Raw genomic sequence first — 27,011 nt, forward strand, 5'->3', positions numbered from 1 at the left:
ACATACAAACATGTGTGACGTAACTAACAATAAACTATCTGCATCTGCATGTGAGTGTTAAGACGAGTGTATCCAGTAGACAGTCTCGTGTCATGGATGGGCGGGAAGTGTTGCCGCTTTTGCTGTTGTGTGCTCTCGTAGGTGGGGCCAGCGGTCAAAATGCGTAAGTATGCTAACATTCCACGGAACGTGAACCGCTTGAAATGACACAAAATAAGGTTCTGAGGTTATTTACGCTTCTGATTGGTATACCAAAATATCGCTAATTAATTAAAATTGTAATATTTGCAAAATATATTTAAAAAACATGTCAGGAATTTCTACAAAATGGTTGATGAAAGTGCAAATATATTTATGTAAACCACTGGAAAATATATCATGCATGCATGATACCCAATTTTTCTACGCTAATTAATATAGTCCACCGCCAGGGGCGGACGCAGAATTTTTTTTCGGGGAGGGATTTGTGGAGATAGTAAAAATGGAATAATGAGAAATAAGTTTATATACTCACAATTTGTTTCCGAGTCACAAACATTTACAAGTTGGCCTGAGTAACGTAGTCGGTATAGCCTTCTGTGCTCGAAGTTGCGGCTTCTACCCCAACCCAGCTCGATGGCATTTAAGTGTGTTAAAATGCGACAGGCCTCATCATATCAGTCGATTTACTAGCATGTAAAAGAAGTCCTGAAGGAAAAAATTCCTGCACACGGGCGACACTGATATAATCTCGGCAATTGTGAGCGTTGTTAAATAAACTATAATTTGAATAATTTCGAGGGAAAAATTGTTCCGGGGGCCGGGTGTCGAACCTGGGACCTTTGGTTAAACGTACCAACGCTCTCCCACTGAGCTATCCGGGAACTCTACCCGACACCGATCCAATTTTTCCCTCTATATCCACAGACCTCAAAGTGGGCTGACAACCGTCAAGCAACCAACATTTGAGTGCACACTAACTCTGTGTGACTTTAAATTGTGGTTTTTCTGTTACGTACAGTGACGTGTGGATATAGAGTAGGTATAGAATTATTTCAACATGAGTTACTCGTACGAAGGACGAAACTGGTAATTGGAATTAGGTACAATAGTCTATAGTGTGATAATATGCACAAAAGAACTGAAGCCTGTATCGAAATGAACGGCCACAATTTTCAAAAATGTGTTTAAATATCCATATTATGATTATTTTTCAATTTAACTTCGTTCTCTATATTGCACGCTAATGTGCTGTAGACAGTATAATATACACTGCATAATGAATACGTTCGCATGGACAGCTCAATTCGTGAGTAAAAACACTAAGTGTTAATACTGTACTGTATTTTGATTAAACAAAAATAGTAATGAAAATTATCAAACTCAAAATTGCGATATTTCCTAGTTTACGTAAATGGATGAACTACTTTTCTTTCCTCCTATACCTACTCCAGTCATGGAAGGGGTAGCAAACGGTGTTTCCTGTTTCAATCGTTAATAGAAAGGTATAGCCAGATTAATATTAAAAATGTTAGTAAAAATAAAATGATGTCCCTGTACAAGACATCGTAGGCGATTATGGAGTGCGTGATTTTGAGGGGATCAAAGCATTCGTGGAGGAGAATGACGCACTCTTCTAGTTCGTGAAATCAACACCGGTCAATTTACAACTGACGATAGTACATGTCACCCACTGCTACTAGAGGGCATCGAATTCGACGATCCAGTTTATGAAACAGGCAATCCATTGCACTTTGCACCAAGCCCATACTCTATTCTCTAAGACAATTTCTTTTCGGGTCACATGCGCAGCATGTACTGGGCATCGGGGAGGCTGAATAGCAGCCAGTGTCGAAGATTTTGTTGCTAGTGCAGACTCTATTAGATAAACACAAGAATTTTTTTTAGCAAGTTCGCGGGATGAAGTTACAGGAGAATGGAGAAAGTTACACAACACAGAACTGCACGCATTGTATTCTTCACCTGACATAATTAGGAAAATTAAATGCAGACGTTTGAGATGGGCAGGACATGTAGCACGTATGGGCGAATCCAGAAATGCATATAGAGTGTTAGTTGAGAGACCGGAGGGAAAAATACCTTTATGGAGGCCGAGACGTAGATGGGAGGATAATATTAAAATGGATTTGAGGGAGGTGGGGTATGATGATAGAGAATGGATTAATCTTGCACAGGATAGGGACCGATGACGGGCTTATGTGAGGGCGGCAATGAACCTTCGGGTTCCTTAAATGCCATTTTTAAGTAAGTAAGTAAGTTCACCAGTCAGTGCTGTCGCAATGTGTATTCTGGCTAGTATGCTGCAGTTATATGGAGCCCAGTTAGAAACAAATATATTCTGTTACTGGAAAAAATTCAAAATTAATTTCTAAAATGGTTATAGTATAGATTTTACAATAATATCCTGCTTATGAGAGTCATGCTACAAACGCTTCAACATTTCCATTTTACTAGTTCGCAAATTAGATGAAATGTCATTCTTGAAACTTTCTTTATAAAATTATTAACAGTAAGTTGCATTGTGTTAGTTAATTTTATTATATAACATTATATGCACCCAAGCTTAATACAAAATTTCGACATTTATTTTTCATACCAAGAACAAATACACATAAAATTTTCCCAGTTTTCCAAATGTTGCAATTATACAATAAATTTCATCCTCATCCGAATATTGATATTTTCAATATGGATTTTCCTAAATACAGAATAATTTGTTATCATATTTTGCAGACTATTGCTGTTAGTTAATTTCAAGCTACTTTCACAGCTTATTTTCAATTCTTTTCCCCTTTCTTTCTCTCTTTTATATTTTGTTTCTGTTTTTAATAAGAGTATGTTTCGTTTTCCTTTTTTATGTTTTATAAATCATGTAAATTGTAAGTCTTAAATATTGTAATTGGGCTTTGGCTATTATGTTCATAAACAAATTAAATAAATCAATAAATCTGAATTAAATCCGGTTTTCAAAGACCCCCACCTTCTGCAGCAATATGTGAAGTCGCCCGAGTGTGAACTGCGCTCGCCGCATTCCCTAACTTCCATTGTTCGGATACTAGGTGGATACGTTGTACCGGTGTTGCGTTGTCTCTAACCCTGACCTTGATATCACGAGACTTTGTGTCGCTGCTATTAGCTGTACTGAGAGTGAGAGAGAGAGAGACAGACAGAGACAGAGACAGAGAGACAGACAGAGACAGAGAGAGAGACGGAGGTTTACAAGGATGCGTATTACGGAAGGAAGAACCATGATTTTGTCCAAAGCTATTCAAAATCGGACACATGTACTGTGTATACACTTTTTTCTTCACGATGTCAGGAATCAGATCCTAGAGTATGGCACAATCTCTGTGAATCATTCTTTATATGTAAAAGAAGCACCGTAGTTTACCTGGTTCTTTCCTTGTTTCTCAACGAGAACATGACGACTCATGTAGATCTTTGAGGTAGGTATATTGATTTCATAGCTAGAGAGGGATGCGTAGTGTGGTGGACACTAAAATTGGCCTAGCCGGGCATCATAGTCGAAGAGGAAATATACAGAGTGTTCGCTTACATACTGTAGGTCGACCGGGCTGCGCGAGATTGGCACGTGCAACACGCGGCAAACCATCTTCTGCACTCTCGGCAGTCCAGTTCTTCTCTCTGTAGGAGTGGTTATGTTGAATTAGACTGCGTGTTATTCTTCTCATATTGTCTGATATTGTAAGCAAAGTGTTTAAATTTAGGAGTGGTTGTGTTGAGATTAGATTGCGCGTTATTCTTCTGATTGTGTTAGCGAAATGTTTAAAGTTAGGAGTGGTTGTGTTGAGATTAGATTGCGTATTATTCTTGTGATTGTGTTTAAAGTTAGGAGTGGTTGTGTTGGATTAGATTGTGTATTATTCTGTGAAATTTGTTAGCGAAGTGTTTAAAGTTAGGAGTGGTTGTGTTGTATTAGATTGAGTATTATTCTTGTGATTGTGTTAGCGAAGTGTTTAAAGTCAGGAGCGGTTGTGTTGGATTAGATTGCGTATTATTCTTGTGATTGTGTTAGCGAAGTGATTAAAGTTAGGAGTGATTGTGTTGGATTAGATTGAGTATTATTCTTGTGAAATTTGTTAGCGAAGTGTTTAAAGTTAGGAGTGGTTGTGTTGGATTAGATTGCGTATTATTCTTGTGATTGTGTTAGCGAAGTGTTTAAAGTTAGGAGTGGTTGTGTTGGATTAGATTGAGTATTATTCTTGTGATTGTGTTAGAGAAGTGTTTAAAATTAGGAGTGGTTGTGTTGGATTAGATTGCATATTATTCTTGTGATTGTGTTAACGAAGTGTTTAGATTTAGGAGTGGTTGTGTTGACATTAGATTGCGCGTTATTCTTGTGATTGTGTTAACGAAGTGTTTAGATTTAGGAGTGGCTGTGTTGAGATTAGATTGCGCGTTATTCTGATTTGTTAGCGAAGTATTTACGTTTAGGAGTGGTTATGTTGAGATTAGATTGCACGTTATTGTTCTGATTGTGTTAGTGATATGATTAGATTAGCTTGCTCACATAGCATCACAGAAATTTTCATTAGAGTAGGCCCTAAAGGATTTTTATGGTAGAGGCTTATCTGCTAAGAGAGTGATTGCGGAAAGGTAAAAGAAAAATACTAATGTTACCGTTCCATATAGCAACAGCAGCAAAATACCTCTCCTAAATCTAAATCTAAACACTTCACTAACAAAATCAGAAGAATAACACGAAAACTAACGTCAACAAACCACTCTTAAATCTAAACACTTCACTAACAAAATCAGAACAATAACACGCAAACTAACGTCAACAAACCACTCTTAAATCTAAACACTTCACTAACAAAATCTTAAGAATAACACGGAACACAACCATTCTTAAATCTAAATACTTCACTAACGCAATCAGAAAAATAACACGAAACCTAACGTTAACTCAACCACTCTTAAATCTAAACACTTCACTAACAAAATAAGAAGAATAACACCCAACCTAACGTCAACATAACCATTCTTAAATCTATACACTTCCCTAACAAAATCAGAAGAATAACACGCAAACTAACGTCAACATAATCACTCTAAACACTTTGCTAATACAAGCAAAGAATAACACGCAATCTAACGTCAATACAACCACTCCTACAGAGAAACTAAATTGGACTGCCGAGCGTGCGAGAGACAGATTGCTGCGTGTTACATAGTCTTTGTGCCGGTCGCGCGCCGCCTGGTCTACCTACATTATGTAAACGAACGCTCTGTTCTTATGCTGAATTGTAGCCCGAAAAGCATCTGGGCTATTGATTCCTATACTTATAGCTTAAGTATTAGTAGGGAAATTTTATTACACTATTTTTCAAATCTTTTTTATAGTGAATTTTGGAAGCTACATTTTAGGTCAATGCTCTATAGTATTTACAGGTGTAAAGCTTTCAAGGTGATGTTGCGAAGACTTTCTTATCATCTCTGAACCTTTTATATGAGATGAGGGATAAAGGGAAAACACCAAGTAAAGATGTTGAGGTATCCAGTTTATGACGTAAGTGAAGATATCGGTATACATGTAGAGTACTCAAAAACATTTAATGTTAGATTTATTGCTCGTATAAATTTTAGTATAAGATGTAGAATCGTCTCTATACGGAATTGTAATTCAAACCGTAAGTGCCCCACTGGATTAGGGCATGTTCTGCAAATCTAGTACAAGTTTGTTATACTCCTTCGTCGTGAACGTTTCAATAAAATCTGTACGGTGCAAGTAGGCCACGGACAGATGGCATGTTGACCTCCTGCAAATATATTTTATCTCTACTCAGTTCGAATACAAAACCTGTAATGGTGTCGATGTGCTTCAGGCTTTCGTACACGTTTTTGCCAATTATTTTATTTTTTAATTATGTAATGACACTGTATCAACTGAATTGATAGAATTGGTGATACTGGAATGATATTTTGGCAAGAGTACTCCGAGGATTCGCTTTATAGTTGGAGAAAACCTTGGGAAAAATGTAACTATAATCTTTTCGCTGTAAGAAAAATCCTAATGTAAACAATACCACGTGACTGAAGTGAGGCTTCATTGGCCGCTGTTTCGCGCCATAGATTCTCAGTACGTGTCCCCGCCTACTGTTGTACATTCTGTTAATGTTAAACATTTCCCGTTACTCGTCAAGTAGACCTAACCTCACTTCTATGCATTCGTTTGCTTAGGAAACATTTACTTTATATTTACTGTAATTAAATTATTTTAAACTTACGTGTACGGTCAATCGCTGTCGGACAAAGGAGTCATTCCTTCCAAATCGGAGTCGTCAGAACTATCGTCGGCAGGATTTATGACGAGACGGTCCACAACAGCGTCAGTTATCCCTTCCAGTTGGAACATGCGGTCTTCCTCCTTTATCAAGTGTTGGATTGCACCTTGCCACCTCTCGGCCGTCACTTCAGATAAACCTGAGACTAACAACTCTCGAACTTCATGTAACTTGAAGGTTTTATTATTCCTTGCTACGAAACCTTTTACCTGACTCCACACGAGTTGAATGGCATTTAAGACCTGGTGTTCTTAGTTCACCTATTTCTTCTTTTTCTTTCCGCGCCATTAATATGCTGGACACGGACACTCCGGTAAATTCAGACGTTAGCCTAATGACGCGATCTGCTTAATAGGTAACGTTGGATTCAACTCACTTAACTTATTATATACATTTAAAACTATTTGTTTTTCTCCGCTTTTGAGAGATTTTCCACTCTTATGTTTAATAACAGAAGCCATACTTCAGTACCACGTGCTTACGTGAACTACGAGCTCAAGTGTCGCCAGCTTGTTACAAGAACAGACTACCTCGGTATTACTGTTGGCATTCATCCGCGTTCATAGTACATAACAAAATATTAAAGTAGCTTTTCTTTTACATATCGTTTTACATGAGTGAAGTGATATGTTTCATCGTGTTTAACAACTAGAATTCAATTTTTTATTTTCAAATAATAAAAGATTGTGGTTTCCAAATACGGACTATATTTTCCTGCGTCGTGTGAGTGTTTCGACTGGTAGCCAATCACGATATGACAGCCACGTGCTTATGTTTACATGAGGATTTTTCTTACAGTTACAGCGAAAACAGTATAGACGAGGATATAGCATACTGCATCGGACGGATGTCCTATGCAGTATGCTGCAGCCTCAGTGGAGTCCTGCGTTTGGTTAGCTAGAATCACCAAGCAACCAGTAACAATGTACTGTAGTTGCATAAGGTAAAGGAGGGTCGTGGCTAACAAGAAAGACATGCTTCGGCACGAATCGGATTCACGTGATTTTCATGGTCTAGTCATGGCCATCTTGACAATCGTCTAATGTAAATACATGTTCAAAGTTCTAAAAAACAAAGGAATTGCTATATTAAACTCATGTTAAACGTACATTTACATATAAACTTGTTCAATGTCGGCCATGTTATGACTAAGAATGTGACGTCGCGCCGTAGCCTGTAAGGAGGGTAAGTGTGCGCACGTGATGTATTATCGTCTGTGGAATCTATTGTATTATAGATTAAATATTGAAAAATTGTTTAATGAATGATAGTATTATACGGATTATAAATTCAGCAAAATTGACTTTAAGAGAAGATAGTAAATAAATTAAATTTGATTTTTTTAAAATGCAAATGCACACTTTTAGCCGCACAGGCGGGTAAGAGTAAGCAAAAAGAATTTGAAGTGATTAAGTTATGAAACAAACATTTGAATTCACGCCAAAACAATCTGTTTTATATGAGAAAACTTTTAAGGCAGACATAGAAATTTTCAGGGCGTTTAATACACTTATAACTGAGTTTTTTTTTTTTCACACTATTCTAGAGCACAATGCCCACAACAGAAATATGAGATCTATTAATAAATTTAACTACAACTGTAGAAACGAGAATTAATGTAAAACTGAGAAATAACAGACAATTATTACAGAAAAGGCTAGAGAACAACAGTCTCATACAAAAGCACTAAATCCTCCGTAACTTGAACATAACCCATGCCATCAAGACGAACACATTCCACACTGAACTCACTCTCCATCGTTGCTCTTCCAAGATATTTTAATTTTTCCACCGCTTCAAAGGATAAATCTTCCATTCGTACAATATTCTGGTTACGAGACATGATCATATGCGCTTTACTTGCTTCAAGTAAAATCTCGGTGTTTTCCCTAATTGTTTCTTCCTGGCGATAATTCGAATGAAAGTAAATACCTGCAACAAAGCTTAGTAATTCATTAACTCTCCCCACTTAGTAATAATCAGAGTCTAGAATCGTTAGAACAGATAGTGCGATTATTCTATCAAAAGTGCTTTATTTAGATTTTTTATGAACAAATTTTTAATTAAAAAAACACAATCTGAATCAAGTTCTGGGTTAGATGACAGCAGTGCTAATTCAAATAATGTGAGCGAAAGTTCCCTTCAGGGTTCGCAAAAACGTTCTGCGTTTCGTAAATATTATAGTGATGAATACTTGCAATATGGTTTTACGTGGAGTGGAGATTAATATAAACAAAATCCCGAGTGTCTTCTATGCGGAAATGTTTTGTCAAAGCAGTCGATGGTGCCGAATAAACTAAAAAGACATTTAGAACTGTCGTCATACTTATGTGAATCAGCATTTCCTACCATGAAAATAGTGAACTCTAAACAAAGTAACAGACTGCTGCGTCTTGAAGATGATTTAGCCTACGTGTTGGCCTGTCAATACTAAGACCACTTATAGAGAAACTCTATGCAACCCACCAAGTGCAGACTTCACATTAATTTAAATAGGCGCATTTCCAAAAACGATAATAAAATTCTTTTATCGGACATACAGCATAGACAGGTTGAGATTTTTGACACATACCTTTGTTTTTTTTTTCTAATGCCACTCAATTTGCTGCTTGTTTTTTTTTTTTTTAAGAATTTTTTATTGCGTGTTAACATCGACCTATTTACAATACTGTACGTCCGACACTACAAAGAAATTGTTATAAGTGCTCTTTTCTAATGGAATGCTCTGGAACGACATTCTGGTACCTTTTTGTTACATTTTTCATCATGGACCCGAAATATGTGTCAATAACTATTTTTTTAATATTTCTTTTTAATTCCGCTTAGACCTCGAAAGTCTTAGTTTGATGAAAAGGAGGTTGAAAACGACAAAATTTCCGTGCAGTGAACAGTAACCATCTCCCCGTCCGCTATAAAATATTCTACACAGAGTTCCACCACGTTTTTCTCCAGAAGAAAAGCACTGGTTATTATTATTGTATCACTATTTCTAATAAAAACAAATAAGTGTGTTGCGATATCGTAGGCGTTCAGTAAAGTGTGTCGTCAGTCAAAAAAAGGTTGGGAACCACGCAGTGAATTGGAAAAGCAACCTGGCCTATACGACCAGATCCAATAACTGAAAGAAGCACTATATAACATAATTGATTTCGATGCCATATTGTTACGAAAGTAAAATTGCCGTATGTGGGTTTTATGTTAAGAATTACTTGCCTTCGATCAATATAATTATTTTACGAAAAAAATATGGGTCAAATTTTCTGCACTTTGTGTTAAAAAAAACGCCAATGTACTGTAGAACCTGAGCACATCAGGAGCAGTCGATATTACTCCCAGGAAGTATCAAGTCACGCCATAAAATTAACACATACTTTTTATCGCATCTCTATCACAAAACACCAGATTATAATGAAGTAAGATATTTAAGGAGATATTATGTAAACATAATCAGCTGTTAATCATCATAGACTCGAAAAGAGCCTGAAACCAGGCCTGCTCTGCTCTTCTGTTACTTTTATGTGGAACTAAACCTCCTTCACGAGCACAGGAAATTGCTGAAGGAAGAATGAGCCGTAAATATTATGTACTGTAGCTCTAAAAATAGAAAACAACTCTAACGGAAGTTATTCTGCACAATTAAAACTTATCTTTTCTCACGACTATTGTTTTCAACTTATGAAATCGTGAAAGTTTCACAATTCATACTAATAATAAACTGTAACCTAAATGTTGCTAGTAATTTTCGTTTTTGCAAAAATTTATTAATGTTAACATGTACCTATAACTAACTATCCTGGGACCGAAAATAGCATTTTTGAAGATCATGTTTGTATGTCTGTACAGGGTGAGTCACGAGGATTTACCGTCACTTACGGAGCTTCCTTCCGAAGATATTCTGAGCAAAAAAAGTCATATAAACATTTGTCCTAATGTCAATATTTTCAGAGTTACACTAATTTGAAGTTGTTAGTAAAATACCTTTCTTCTTTAGTTTTAAGGGTAAAAAAATATTACAAATAGAGAATGAACCATTCAGAAGTATCATTTCTTTAATTGGCTAGTGTTCTGAAGCTAAATATGTATTGTTAATTGCTTTGTACAGATTTTGTTTTTCAATTTTTAACTAAAAATGACATCAATCTTACGCACTTATCAAAAAAATTGTTACAATCATACGACTTCAGGAACTTGATTCTTTACAGTTTAATTATGCATCCCAAAGTAGTCTTGAAGAATTTAAAGAGCGACGTGATTTGTAACAATTGTTGTGATAAATGCGTAAGAAAATGCAATTTTATAGTTAAAAATCGGAAAAAAAAATTTATACGAAGCAACTATGGAATTCACAACACATTTTTAGCTTCAGAATTCTAGCTAATTAAAGAAATGATATTCCTGAATAGTTCATTCTTTATCTGTAATATTCTTTTTATTTTTAAAACTCAAGAATAATGGAATTTTACAAGCATACTTTCAAATTAGTGTAGCTCTGAAAATATTGAGATTGGGACAAATGTTTATATGACATTTTTTGCTCAGAATGTCTTCGGAAATAAGCTCCGTAAGGGACAAAAAATCCTTGTGAATCACCCTGTATATATCTTTGTTAACTTTTCACTCGGTAATGTCTGAACGAGCTTGCCTATCGATCCAGAGTTTCGCTCGGGCGCGGGTTCGATTCCCGCTTGGGCTGATTATCTAGTTGGATTTTTCCTAGGTTTTCTCCAACCGTAAGGCGAATGTCGTCAGGTAATCTTTGGCGAATCCCGGGCTTCATCTCGCCAAATACAATTTCGCTATCATCAATCCCATCGATGTAAAATAACCTAGTAGTTGATACAATGTCGTTAAATAACCAAATAAAAAAGTATAAAATAAAATTTAAAGTCATATAGGGCTTACGGAACTCACGAACATACTTTGAGAAATGCTGCTCTATGGTAATTCAGCAGTTGTCCAGACTGAACGAAGAGTGGTCTAGTGTGTACTCGTACATACATTTTAGGAAATCGCCATCAAGGATAACAGCGATAGTGGTAACCACGATTAGAGTCTCAGTATTATAAACAGTAAAGACCCCTGCAATAGCATAAGATAATGTTTTCAGAACATGTAATATGCTGCCGTGCCGCACGCTGCAACTGCCGTGACGGTCCGAGCAGACCTAAGAGGCGTGGTTATAAGCACTAGGGAACTCTCGGTTCAGGACGTGAGACACGGGCAATATATTATATTGTGCTCCTTGTTGTTCTGTTTGTCTGTGACGAAGCCTGTGACATTTGTGTATTTTTGTTTGCTTAATAAAGATTATTATTATTATTATTATTATTATTATTATTATTATTATTATTACAGTTTCGTTTATTAGTATTTACTGTCTTTGTTCTCAATTTCATTTATGTATGTTTTTCTTGATTTAGGATATTATTTTATTTATTCTTGCACCTTTGTATCTTCTGTTTGTGTACTGTGCTGAACTATAATTGGCCTCTGGCTGTTGTTCAGCATATAAATAAATAAATAAATAAATAAATAAACATTATACAGTACAATTAGTAAATGATCTAAGGATTAAGAAGTTTACAATCCAGAAAACGAACGTTTACGTTATAATTTGGATACTTAATAAGTGATTTCAAAAATCTTATAAGAGTGACGATTTCAATCAAATAAATTCTGAAATATTAAGTTATACCGGTATGTGCAATAATCTATTACTGAAAATACGAGTAGAATGGTTATTAGTGGTAACGTTCGAATGAAATATATTTTAATTAAAGGTCCCGGGTTCGATACCCGGCTCCGGAACAATTTTTCCCTCGAAATTATTAAAAAAAAAACCCTTCAAAATCTATTTCAAATTTCAGTAGGCCTACATTTATGTAAGCAAATTCAACAAACGTAATTTTGGAAACTTTCTATACTTGGCAGAGAATATGGCTATTGTTCGTCTTTGAAGAAGGTTCATGGGCATGTATCAACTTACGGACTGCTGAAGAATCTGACAGAATCATGCAGATACAGTTACACAAACCCACCAGGACCTCTGAACATCAGTACCAGAGCCTATATATACAATTCGCAAGCTGTTCGAAATTTGGTAAGTGGGAAGTAATATACTTTCTTTAGGAGCTCTGTTAAAACCATAGCCAATACGCCAATATCCTCTTGCATTAATTTTAGGAATTATGTCAGCATCTTGATGTAAATAAATTTAATTTTTTTGATTTAAATTTCGCAATTCTATTACGATTGGATATTAGACTGATTCAAATATTTTTCTCAAAATCTTATCTTCTTAAATATTTTATTCATTTACTTCAAAGTTTATTAGAGCCAATGTTGTTCACAAATGCAAAATATATTTTCTACTAACACGAACACACACGAGTGAGGGAATGTGTTGTGCTTGGGACGTATTTTTCATTGATTTTTACAATTCTCTTTTGACTAGAGTCTATGGTTTTCTTTTTTAATTAATTATGACAACTCTTGACTAGAGATAAGAAGATCGTACCGAAACTGTTAAGTTGTGTGAGCTTGGAGTATATATATCTATCGAATGAACAGTAGTACGCAGCTCTCACCGTCAACAACAAACCACCAAGACAAACATGTACAGTCGGGTAATAACCAAACTTGTCTTTGTGCCTTAGAATAAGAAACAAAAGAGACAAATAATATTGTATAAAAAGACATTTGGCAATAATTAGAGTCTTCGTAATTTTCAATATAAAATTTTTTACCCATACATGTAAGAAAAACAAACAAAACACATAATTGAGTTCTCTAAGTTTATGTAATTCCTCGAATTTGTTTTAAATGTACAAGGTACAATCAATACATTTCCGAATTGCACTTGTATTTATTGTACCATGTCACTGAAGATCATTGCTTCCGTGCCTGTTGAGTCAGTCTATCAAACAGCGTCAGATTGTCTTTAAGAACTGAGCTTCTACAGCTGATTTTGTTCAAACATATCAAGAACCTATTGCGATTTTTCCTGAACTCTCTCCATTTACGCCTTATAGCTAGTCTTCTTCTCTGCCTTTCAAGTGATGCATTTAGTATAAATTCCAGGCGTTTCCCTGATGTAAGATAACTTCTCCGTTTCCTATGTCCTGTGTGTTGCCTGTATCCAGGACAGTCCGAAAACTTATTGATTGTCCCTTGTATTGAAAGCTTTTTTATTGCTTCAGCGTTACAATCTACACATGTTACTGCAGTTCCAATATAAAGATCCTCGACTGGCATACCATTCTATTGCACCAGATGTGTATGAAATAATTGGAGGAGAAGAGTTGCAGAACATGATATGGACACCTCACATTTATTTGGTGAATGATCAGAAATCAGCTATAATGGGCTCGCTTAATAAAAAAGATATTCTCATATCAATACATCCTGATGGAACTGTAGTCTTTGCACAAAGGTGAGTCATTTTTTTATTTCATGTTAATTTTGCATTAAAATACTTAAAACGTACAGTAATATAATAATACGTACAGTAGTGGGAAAAAATATGGACCGACCCTTGTAGCTGATTTCAGAACCTTGTTCACTCCAGAGCACGATAGACTGATATCTAAGACTTTCGTGGTTCGAATCCTACCTGGTTAGGAAACTATTTTTTGTTCCTTATTCAAATTTATTCCCAATACTTTTCGATTGCAGCGATATTTTACTACTTAATTAACTTATTATTCCCAGAACATGAATTTTACCAGCAATCGAAAAGTATTGGGAATAAATTTGAATAAGGAACAAAAAAAAAAAAAAAGTTTCCTTCCCAGGCAGGATTCGAACCACGAAAATCTTAGTTACCAGTCTATTGTGTTCTGGAGTGAACAAGGCTCTGAAATCAGCTACAAATCTGTTTTTTTGCCACTACTGTACATATTGTTTTACGCAAATAAAAAAAAAATTTCTTACTGTGTTAAACTAAAGTGATCTAGAAAACTATGCAAGATACAGAAACTTACATAAACAATTTTGTAAAGTGATGATCAATGCAACTTAGCTAAAGTAATAATTTTGTTTCCTAGAAATCAGCATTTCAGTGGTCCACTCATATGAATATTTTCTTTTATGTAAGTACGGTACCAATAAACTTTTCACATGAACATCAAAGGAATGTTCGATTTATTACAGATTGAAAACCACTCTGATTTGTTGGATGAAATTGCACAAATTTCCCTTTGACGAACAACGCTGTCCTTTGTTGATAGAAAGTTGTAAGTACCAAAACGTAATATCAACATTTATAATTAATCAACATTGTTTTTCCTGGTTGTGTGCATTTACAGTAACTGATTAGTGTATAAAGTATCCATTTTATAATATGTTATCTCATAATATAATGTATGTCTCAATTTTAACTGAACTTTAAGCTACAAAGGCATATATACCTACTAGAGATGAACAAAACTAACTGCCGCTCTCGCTCGCTGTGATCGTTGCATTTGTCTTTCGAGTCTCGGCTCGTTATTCTCGTGCGCTTTGAGTCTCGTTCATCATTCTCGAAATAGCATTTGGTCGGCTTTGAAAGATTTCGTAACTTCGAATAACATACATCTTTGAAATAAATAACATTATAAATGTTTAAATGAGACAAAAAGAGAAAACAGAACAGTATCTTAGTTATCAAAATGTTCTGGTTCTATTATATGACATCACCTATGTTATATAAATAAATAAAAAAATCTCAAATAAATATGCATTTCTAAGAAACATAATACATAACGTTAATATCTTTTTACTTGAGATTCCACACACTTGATCTCAAACATATGAAAAGAAAATTCCTAGCCTTTTAGTAAGGGCGTAGGCTAGTAATTAAATAAAGACTGGGGAACGGATTATTATACACTGAAAGGTAGAGATGATGTTTCAAATAGGCTACTTGATTGTTTATACAGATATAACAGTTGCCAAAGTAGATAAAAGTTCAGTCAGGTATAAACAACTGTGGCAATTCAAGGCTGCTTAACGTTCGAGACTTCGGGAGTGATCAATCTCGGCGTCTCGAAACATTCACAAGCAGTCTTTACTTCAACGAGCGACTATAGAACATTGTCGTGCGGGTTTTCGACTTTGCGGGCGCTGTTAGTCTTGCTTTTTCGATCGTTATTCATCTCTAATATATACACTTAGAGTAATTGACTATAAACTCTTACATAACATTAACTTCTTAACTGTAGGAAGCAAACAATTTAATTCTAATAATCTACTGAAATTAAATGTTATAGATCTGATATAAAGTGCTTGCATGAAGACAGTACAATTATATTTTTGATGATGAAAATGTACTATAAAACTGTTACGATTGGACAGATGTGGAATGGTTATATTTTAAAATAATTATAAATAAATACCGGTATATGAATATTTTATTACTAATTAGCGAAATATCCTGATTTTTAAGGCAATTTCTATATATTATGTTAAGGGGTCTACAATTCCGAAGATCTCTTACTACATTGGGAAGATGACAATCCAGTATCAATGGCACCACATCCACATATGTCCGAGTATTATATAGCCAGCATGTGGACCAACACAAGTGAAGAAACGGCCTTCAAAATTACCAATAGCTACGATCATAGACATTCCTGTAAGTAAAGTTGTTATTAAAACAAAACACATAGGATGAACCGTATGTAATGCCATTAAAATAAGGGGGATATTCTTTGAGATATTTCAAACAAAAAGTTTAATACAATTTTGCTCGTTTTTTGCTTCCTTCTCGAGATAAAAATTTTATTGTTTTATATGAAACATTTCAAAGCGTGTTTTGAGAAAGTTACTGAATTAACACCCAATATTCTCAGTCAATTTAAGAGAGCAGTGTATTATGATAGCAAATGATTGAAAGAATTTTTAGTTTTGTCCTTCAAATATGCAGAAATTTGATTCGAGGAAATGTAACATTGTAAAAGTCCTTTGCAGAACGAAAAGTTACATTTGTTCGGATCAAATTTCTGCACATTCAAAGGACAAAACTAATTTTCTTTTTACTAATTTTTTATAATAACACACTGCTCTCTTAAATCGATTGAGCATATTGGGAATTAAATCAATGGCTTTCCCAAAACAGTCTTTGAAATGTTTAATATAAAACAATTTTTATCTCGAAAAGTAAGTAAAAACGAAAAAAACTGTATTAAACTTTGTTGTTTGAACATCACCCTGACATTATTGACATTATTTACGGTTCACCCTGTATATTTATATTGTAATCAGAAGTATGCATGATGTATATTGTTTCAGAAAACTACAAAATTTGAGGCAAATGCTCTGCTTTCTCCTATTCTACCTCTTCCTCTCTCTTCCTTTTTCTTCTTCCTTCCTTTCTGGTTTCATTTCTTTTAAATTCTTTCTTCCTTGCTCTATTTGCATCTTTCTCATTCCTTCTCTCTCCTTCTTTCATTCTTCCTTTATTCTTCCTGCTCATTAGACAGAAACCTGTGACATTTATGTGGACACACAGGAAGATATTGTAAGTTACAAAGATAAATTTCTATTAAAGCTTACTAGAGATCGAAATAATTAATAAACTAATAAATTACTGTTCATTTGCAATGTAATTCCATCAGTTACAGATAGGTATTAATATCAATATCACTGTCGTAACTTATATTGTATGTAGCAGTCTTCTACCTAAAGAATTTGATAATCTTTCAGCACACCTAAATCATACTTAGATGATAAGCACTGAAATATTATTTGAGTAACTGTACTTAAGGAGTTAGGTACAGCTTACAGCAGTAAAATTTATGGAAATATTCAACATTATTTTCCTCCATTACTGTATCTTGTACAATAATGAAAATTGGTATGTGTAAAACACTGTCCTTCTGCTATATAAAAAAATATTTTTATGATTAAAAAAATTATTTATATATTTTTTTTTTCAAAATTCAAAATGGTGGCAGTTCACTGTGCAGTGATGAAGCTTTTCCTTCATAACTCATAAACTTGTTAACTTTTTCATGTTCTCTCTCTTTTATTTTATTTCTGAAACTCATGTTTACAATATCATGCTATTTCAACTAAATTTCTTAATAAATAATATATATTTTGTTATTTTGTGTTGGAAGAAAATACTGATATTTGACCATTTTTAAAAAGAATTTATTTTTTATCAGACAATCTATCAAAGGAAGAGAAGTGATTTTGCATCATATTGTAGATATGACATTCATAAATACACACAAAAAGTTTTATCACAGAATGTTGGATACTTTTTGAGTTATGAGGGAAACGCTTCATCACTGCACAGTGAATTTTGAATTTTGAAAAAAAAAATATATAAATATTTTTTTTAATCGTAAAAATATGTTTTTCATATAGCAGAAGGAGGAAAAAATGTTAAATTTTTCCAAAATTTTACTCCTTTAAGCTGTACCTAACCCCTTAAGAGGTCACCTCCCGCCCCTCTCATACCCGTAAACTTCATTAAACTGAAGATGTAATCAGTAATCGAATTGTCTACCATACATCCTGCAAATATTTTTCACCACATTCAAAGTAGCATGCAAGATAAAGGAAACTTCATTACATTTTATCTGGTCTGAGACTGTGCTATACTAACTGAATGAATTTGGCAGCTTATATTGTTTACGCTATGTACTGATATATTAAACATATTTAAAGCTTGGAGAACACAAGAATATTACTTTTTGCTTTACTAAAATTGTACCACAAAACACATCATTATACTGGGCAGTGGCGGCTCGTGAACTTGTGGATTGGGAGAGCTGCAGTAGATTTCGGTACATACAAATTTCACTTCTTGATACCATTACTAATAAGTATAGGACAAAAATAAATGCACTACATATCGAAAAACCAAAACTTCCTGACTTAGTTGGGAGATGTCTGTAGGACCATTTGCTAATCCCTAAGCAAAACTAATACCATCGATTTCAGTCTGAATTTCAGATCGGCAGACACTCAGCTTACAATCTACCAGTTCATTCTGAATTGTCTTAGAATAACCTTAAACAGTGACATGTTCCAAATGATTTTTGAGAGGCTCGTTTAGATTACTCACGAACTGTAGCAACCCACGAAACATAACAGGGTTCTTCGAATCGTTTTTTTCATCGTGTCCCCTAAGTGGAAGTTCATACTGGCCACAAAATTTGATACAATCAATTTTTTTTAAATAATTTCACGATTTTTTCTCACTTCTTGATTATGTTCGAGAATTTTGTTCTGTTCGTTTCACTTAAATGCACAGCAGTATGAGTCGCGTAACATAGCCAATGAAACAACATTTTTCAGGTGAGACTGCGAAGATTCGTGCATTTTGCTTTTTAGGGGCAAATGTCCTAAATCTGTCACATCACTCCTAATCCATGAAGCATCACCACAGAAGAGGAGGCAAGGAAAACAAAATACAGATTTTTTTTTGTTCACATCCAAGTAACCACAAATGCTTAGCGTAAATTTCATTGTTATACTTCCTTACATATATGCACTATTTCGTCTGGATGAAGCTTAAGTAAGATTTAAGTCGGGTAACGGACGACCCTTTAATTTCACTTCATTACATCAATATTCTCCGCAAGGGAAAGTTGAGAAAAATAAAAGTAATATTCTGTAATTCACACACAGTCATGCTTGCACATTTGCACTGGTTAAGTTACGGTATTAAGACGTCACACCAAAGCAACACTCAGATATACTGATGGTCAACAATTTTCTAAAACTGGAAAAGAAGTCTCTTTCGTATTTTACGTGCTATATCAAAAGGATTCTACTCGTGCAATCATTTTGAGTTAAGGCAAATATTAGGTTCTGCTGGATATATACGTAATAATAAGGCAAAAGAGAATATTAATTTCGTTATATTAACTCGATAAGATTCTACAACAATAAGTATGTGAAAAGAAAATAAAAATTGTGTCATTAAGTTTCAAGGGAATAGAGAATCCATTTGACGCAGCATTACAATAGCGGTGTGGGAGGAGAGGAAAGATCCCTTGTTGACTGGCTCTGCAACCACTGCAGCGAAATATGGGTTTTAAACAGCGGCAGTTTCCCTCTGCTTCCCTTCACCTCTCTACCCCCTGACCAAGCATGACACACTCTATGAGCTGACTACCCTGCAGATCCCAGGACGACTTTGATGCAGTGTCAATTCCAATACAGTCGACGCGCAAAAAGATTATGCATAAGATAATAGTACATATTCCCGGCCAGATGAAATATAAAGCAATTTAACAATAAAAGCTGTAACAATTCTTCTAAAAATTAAAATAAATATATTTTTATTTTCCTGTCAAAGCAGGGAGTGCTGCAGCTCCGCAGCTCTTATGGACGAGCCGCCCCTGATACTGGACTTCAAGCTGCTACAAAAATGTATTCATAATATTTGATGTCTATTAATTACATTTATAATTTACTGTTTTTCAGTTGGCAGTTACAGTGCATTAATGGTTACATTTCATCTGCGTCGTCAAGTGGGATTCTATGTAATGGACTACTACGTTCCCAGTATGTTACTTGTCTTCATCTCGTGGGTGTCTTTTTGGCTGGATGCTAGTGCCATCTCAGGACGAATAGGAATTGGTTAGTTTTTTAATTTTACATTTGAATATAATCGTGTACGCTGAATATTTAGATTCTATCAAATTCAACAATCTTTATCTGTCCTTCTGCACCAGATGAATTTCCAATGTAACAACATTAATTACTTCTACTGTTATACGAAACAAACTTAGACTAGGGATCCCATACGTCCCGTTTTACCTAGGACAGTCCCGTTTTTTTATAGAAAGTCCCACCGTCCCAAAAACATTTTTCGGGACGAGAAAATGTTCCGCTTTTTCTCGATCTCAAAAAAAGGGCTTTACTTGTGAGTATCCTACCGAATGAATATATTGAAATGTTGTAGCAAGTTTTAAACTCGACGAAGATGAATTATTTGGTGAGTTTCTGTATATGCAAAAATAATGTGACAATAAATCTGAAGACTGGAATACCAGAAATCAAACTGTAAAGACTGGTTCACAATAAACCGGGAACGGAAACTGTAACGAGAACGAGAACGGAAATAATGTTAAAATAAATGTATTTAAATGTGAGGATTCATAATTAACTATTGTGAACGTTCACATTTAAATACATTTTTTTAACATTTTTCCGTTCTCATTCTAGTTGCCGTTTCCGTTCCCGGTTTATTGTGAACCAACCTTAAGTGAAAAGTGGTGTTAAATATTTGAATATTTTAAGAAGGAAGACATGAGTGTTATAAATATTCCGATATTAGTTTGTTCAGCATTGTCAGGTTCAAATTCAGCCGTAGAGCACATTGTTTCACTCATTAATGCAATGTGGACAGACGAAAGAAACAAACTCACTATTGAAACTGTAAGAGCATTAATAATAGTAAAAAAATTTAGTACAGTTAACGTGTGTTGAATTTTTCAATGTAATGTTGAAAGAGCCCAAACTTCTTGAACAAATACACAGTTCGTGTAAATATAATATTCACTGTGAATCTACTTCAGCAGAAAAAAAATGACTGTGCATCTACTTCAGCAGAACATTCAACATAATGTGTATGTAAAAAAAGTGGTGAAAATTACTATGCTATGATGAAAATAAAATACAAATAATTCAGTATTAGGTACTTCAGTTTAATACTTTAATAAATTAAACTTTAATTAGTTAATAATGTTGACTTTTTTCTCTTTTTTGTGTGTCCCGCTTTTTTTTTACAAAATGTCCCATGTTTTTAGTGAGGTATTTTTCAAATGGCTTGGTTTTCAAATAAAATAAAATGGGAATTTTAACTTAGACACAAAACAGCATTGTGACTGTAAAGAAGATGAAAAAAATGCCCTATCCTCCATTATTTCTTTGACAGTTCTTATGCCACGATATGTCGGAGCCACCATTTATGTCATTATTATTATTATTATTATTATTATTATTATTATCAACATTGTTTGCCTTATTTTCTTCCTCCTCACCGTCACCAATACTGTCATCATTACTACCATCATCTTCTGAAATTAGATATTTTCGATTTATTTCACTCAAATTGGAATTTAATGGTTATATTTTCATTCCATCTGGGATGAACTACGAGTTCATTCCTTCATTCATTAATTGTATTGGTAAACAAGGTGGGAGGCGTACCGGTATATGTGCAAATACAGTATTTTAAAGATAATCGGGGATAGTATACTGAACCACATTATGTAACAAATTTCTCAATCTTCGAAGTTATTTTTTTAGAGATGAAAAAGCATGTTTTTAGGTTAGTTAATACTTCCAGGCGATTTGTTTTCTTTACGAACGCCTCAGTAGTTACGCGGAGGTCTAAGCTTTTGGGGGTTGTCTACTGTCCAGGTTTACCATGAAGGTCTTTGTGGTGTAACGGGTTATCAAAACAATTTATCGTGTATCCAAACACAATCACCTTTTTACATTAGCATATGGGATTACATTCATGATTTATTTTGTACTGTAATATGTTCGAATTTCACCCGTAACTGTTTATGCTGGAATATATCGAAAGACGTGCGTATAGTCTAAACTGACAGGCGTTTCATAGTACTACCATTCATAAAACACCATACCATAAAATACGTGACACATTTACGGAAAAACTATAATGGCAAGAGAAAAAATAAATAGGGCGTTATTTCACTTGCATTTTTCTTAGACAAAGATCAAAATATTTGCACTATACCCCCTCATCTTGTACACGGATATACAGGGTATTTCAGAAATACTTTGACAAGCCTTTTGGGCATGTTCCTCACACCAAAACAAGAAAGAAAGTTCATATAAACATATGTCCGGAAATCCTTAGTTTCTTAGTTATTAATGAAAGAACATAATGAAACATCTGTTAGACATTGTCAGCTTGGTAGCAAGTGTTGCAACTTTAATCAATTCAGAAACTCATAACAATGAAAGTTTACGCTCAACGGGTTTCGAGGTACAATCCAACAACTTAACTTCAGTTTGTAACCGATAATAATATTTATTTTGTTAGATAATCGAATGTTGCTATACATACAAGTCTGCTGATGCACCAATTGTATCCTGTGTTGCCAAGGAGTCCATGATCCGACGAGTGGATGCGTGTGTGGAAGCAAGAGAACATTTCGAACATTTGTTATGAGCTTCTGAGTTGATTAACGTTGCAACACTTGCTACCAAGCTGACGATATCTAACAGATGTTTTATTAGGTTTTCTCATTAATAACTAAAAAACTAAGGATTTTCGGACATATGTGTATATGAACTTTTTTTTTCGGTGTGAGAACATGCCCCCAAAGTTTGTCAAAATATTCCTGAAACACCCTGTATAAACGTGATTTATCTTTTGTTAGCTTACATAATTTGTACTGTGTCATGACTATTATTTCAAAGTTCATGTCATGCATGGATATTTGTAACATCTGCAATTACAACAGGTTATTCACGACAGAATACGTTATGTAATGAACTTGCAACTTATATGTGATGGTAAATCATACTTTGTTTTATAACAATGGACTTCGTTTAGCGCAGCTGTATTAAACTTTTATAATTGAATAATTACTTTAAAAGTTTTTTTTTATAATTCCATGTAATTCTTCCTGTAACTTTTAAAATAATAATGCAATGTGTTCTAGGAATAAGCACGATGTTGACATTTATTGCTCTATCATCCAAGACTGGCAGTGCATTGACTAAAGTGTCTTATATTATGGCAAGTGAAGTATGGTTCATTGTTTGCACAACATTCATCATTGGATCACTTGTGGAATTTGCTTTTGTCAACACCATATGGAGAAGAAGGTAAGTACTGTATCTCAAAGGACAGCAATTGAAAGTAACTTACTATACAAGACAAAACTACTATGAACATACATCTGTCTAATAGACAGATCATATAGATCATATATGTAACAGATAGCTCATCCCTATGTTAAAATCGGCAGCACTTTGAAGAGAACAGCCGCCAGGATCGCCACCTGTCCGCCATAAACGAACACGAGATGGCAGTACAGTCGCTAATGCAATTCAAATGGGAATTATGACGTGATTCCTTATGTAACAACTAGATGGCAGTAAATCTAACAAAAGTTGTTACCATCAAAGTTTGTAAGGCCGAGCTATCTGGGTATATATGATCTAGGTATAAATTTATCTTACCTCACTTATATTTTGATTTCAGGAGAAACGTGGAATTAAAGAAGGTGAACAGCAAGTACATTTTTAAATCTACGCTAACACCAAAACAAGCAATGAAAGAGTTAGGTGAATATAAAGCTACATTACAAAGAAGAGCATCAAGCCCTCCTCATTTGGTTTCTGCAATGCAAAGCTTGCATGGTCAGGTTGGTATAACTTTCAATATGGTAACAGATTTTATTTCTAAAAGTCATTGTTATACTGATTTCAAAGCTTCCACTTTCATTCTCAATGCAGAACACAATTTTATTTAAAAAATGGGAGATTCTACCTTCATAAGATTTATTTTCACAAAATACACTTATCATATCCATAAATCTCGTAGGTGCCCTTCAATAGAATTACCATTGGGATTAACCTATTTTCATAATGGGTACATGTGACGTCACTTTTAACAATGGATTTTACATGTCTATCTTACTAATGTGCTGTTTCTTTTGCTATTCTTAATAATAATAATAATAATAATAATAATAATAATAATAATAATAATAATAATAATAATTCACTTATTGAAATTTATGTCGTGCAGTTGATCAATAAAAGTCCAGCACAGAGATACAAATAAGAAAGTAATAAATTGAACAATAATAAACAGTAGAAAAACAAAGTTTACAATACTTAATTTATACAAAATAAAAATTTTACAAATTCTAATCTGTGATATAATAGTAATAATTTATGTCCATACCTTGGAGTAATGGTTAGCGCGTTTGGCCGCGAAACCAGGTGGCCCAGGTTCGAATCCCGGTTGGGGTAAGTTACCTGGTTGAGGTTTTTTCCGGGGTTTTCCCTCAACCCAATTTGAGCAAATGCTGGGTAACTTTCGGTGCTGGACCCCGGACTTATTTCACCAGCATTATCACCTTCATCTTATTCAGACGCTAGATGACCTAAGATGTTGATACAGAGTCGTAAAATAATCTACTTAAAAAAATAAAATAATAATAATTTATTCATAGTTTTCTGCCCACGTGCAGGTTTTTCACTAGAAACCTAACATTCTCCAATCTTTTCTATTTTTACATTCCTTTTAGTGTCCACATAAGATCCACGTCATCTGATATCTTCTTCTGCACCGAACTTTTCTCCTGTTCACCATTTCTTCCAGTGCATCCTTCAGTAAGCAGTTTCTTCTCAGCTAGTGTCCCAGCCAATTCCTTTTTCTCTTCCTGATCAGTTTTAGAATTGTTCTTTCTTCACCCACTCTTTCTAGCACAGCCTCATAAAAATAGTAGTAGTAGTAGTAGTAGTAGTAGTAGTAGTAGTAGTAGTAGTAGTAGTAGTAAAAATAATAATAATAATAATAATAATAATAATAATAATAATAATAATAATAATAATAATAGTAACAACAATATTTATGTCTTACAGATACCATTCAGCTTCCTGACAATTCCCAGACTAGTGGAGGTTCAGGAAGAAGATGATGAAGAATTGGAACAAGTTCGGGACTTCCCAGTTGACAGTACAAGCTCTCAAGACAATAGCAATGAAGGAGGTGGACAAAGTTTTACTACCATGACACCGCAACAAATAACGAAGTGGATTGATACGAAGAGCAGATTCATGTTTCCTATAGCATTTTTAATATTCAATATTCTGTACTGGGGCTTTATTTTCGTGGATGTGGCACTTAAAAATACAATAGATTAATGAAATAATTATAATTATACTGCATTTACTGAGTAAACGTAAAAATACAAGTACTCCCACGTTAATTGCTTGATTAGCTGGTTATCAATTGATAGGCTACACTGATAACTAATATGATGGAGAAAATTCACAGAAAATGATGAGATGTGGGCTAATTCGTTACATATCGTATCCATGGAGAAATTGAACAATAATGAACTAGTGCACCACGAAATATAGTATATTCATTATTCTATTTGTGAAACTATGGATTTAATTAATTTTACCATTCCTACCACTAAATACGTAAGCCTGTACAGGATCTTTATGTATGAAACTGAATAGTTCAAATGTATATATTATGTCCAAATTATGAAGAAAATAACATTGTGTTTACTAACTTCTAGTTCACAAGTCTAGAGAGACCAAGTTCACATAATAGCATAACATTGACAGTGTCCAGAACCATCTGCAGATGCATTTCGCAATTACATTTATGAAAAATATATTGAACTGTTTTTAACTTTTTACTTGTATAAATGGCGAAGGTAATAACTACAGAGTGAATCAAAAGTCTGAATCACATAAATATCTTCCATATGCTTGATTTTCGATTACTACAGGTGTTACCAGAACAGTAAAATCCCTTGTATCCGGCGCCTAATTAACCGGCAATATCAAAACAACGGCACTTTTGACTAGGCCGAAAAATGTCGTTTGTTTACTTATATTTATTTAGCTGATAACAACTTATCTTCAGCCTGCTTGGCTTTAATAAGAACTCCAGAAAAAAATTTCAGTTACAACATAATTTCCAACATAATAGAACATAGTTTATTAAATTAATAGACTGGTAATTTAACAACAAAGAAATAACATGATGCATGGCCTTTCTCAATGAATAATTTTTATTCTACGCATTTTTTTTTCTAGTAGCCTATACACAGTCCCTAGATACCAAAACAAAACACGCTAAACAATACATACAAACATAAAGCGAATTTATAACTTAAAACTCTTCGGAATATGTATGATACGACTTTCCTGTGTTAAACTTCAACGTACCTCGTTTACATGTTTCGACCTATTTATGGGTCATCTTCAGAACTGGTCGTTGTTGGTCTTGGCGCCTCTTGTTCTGTTTCCTTTGAGGGTGCGTTCGTGTGGTAGAGTGTAGAGTCAAAGAGTGTGTGTGTTTTGAAGTTGAGTTGTGTGTTGAGAATTTCGTTGGGGTGTGTTTTCGTGTGTCTGTATATTTCATATTGTTCTAGTGTGTTTAGTTTCTGGCTTTTTGGTTGGATGTGTAATATTTCCGTGTCTGTGTTGATGTCTCTGTGGGTGTGGTTAGCATTTGTGATGTATTCTGCATATGTGGAGGTGTTTTGCTAACAAATGCTAACCACACCCACAGAGACATCAACACAGACACGGAAATACTACACATCCAACCAAAAAGCCAGAAACTAAACACACTAGAACAATATGAAATATACCGACACACGAAAACACACCCCAATGAAATTCTCAACACACAACTCAACTTCAAAACACAAACACTCCTTGACTCTACACTATACGACACGAACACACCCTCACAGGAAACAGAACAAGAGGTGCCAAGACCAACAACGACCAGTTCTGAAGATGACCCATAAATAGGTCGAAACATGTAAACGAGGTACGTTGAAGTTTAACACAGGAAAGTCTTATCATATATATTCTGAAGTGATAGTGTTAAAAGTTGTGTAATCAAGATGTATTAAAACTCTTATCAAAAAGTTTTAATTTATTCAATTACGGACTAGTGTGCCACAAAATAATGTATGAACCTTTGGCGAAATTTCATGTTTAAACCTCGGGCCA

The 27,011-nt window shown here is 34.4% G+C and overlaps 1 protein-coding gene across 1 annotated transcript; it reads left to right on the forward strand.

Annotated features, from left to right (window-relative positions):
• On the forward strand, positions 1-26,116 carry LOC138708932 (pH-sensitive chloride channel 2-like). Its single transcript, XM_069839303.1, has 9 exons — positions 1-163; positions 12,240-12,408; positions 13,508-13,740; positions 14,460-14,542; positions 15,757-15,921; positions 19,731-19,886; positions 22,952-23,117; positions 23,497-23,659; positions 24,888-26,116. The coding sequence occupies exons 1-9, from the start codon at positions 93-95 to the stop codon at positions 25,167-25,169; spliced, it is 1,488 nt and encodes a 495-aa protein (XP_069695404.1). The 5' UTR covers positions 1-92; the 3' UTR covers positions 25,170-26,116.
• Positions 26,117-27,011: the final 895 nt, after the last annotated feature.

This window comes from Periplaneta americana, chromosome 11, assembly GCF_040183065.1.
Source record: "Periplaneta americana isolate PAMFEO1 chromosome 11, P.americana_PAMFEO1_priV1, whole genome shotgun sequence".
Taxonomy (NCBI): domain Eukaryota; kingdom Metazoa; phylum Arthropoda; class Insecta; order Blattodea; family Blattidae; genus Periplaneta; species Periplaneta americana.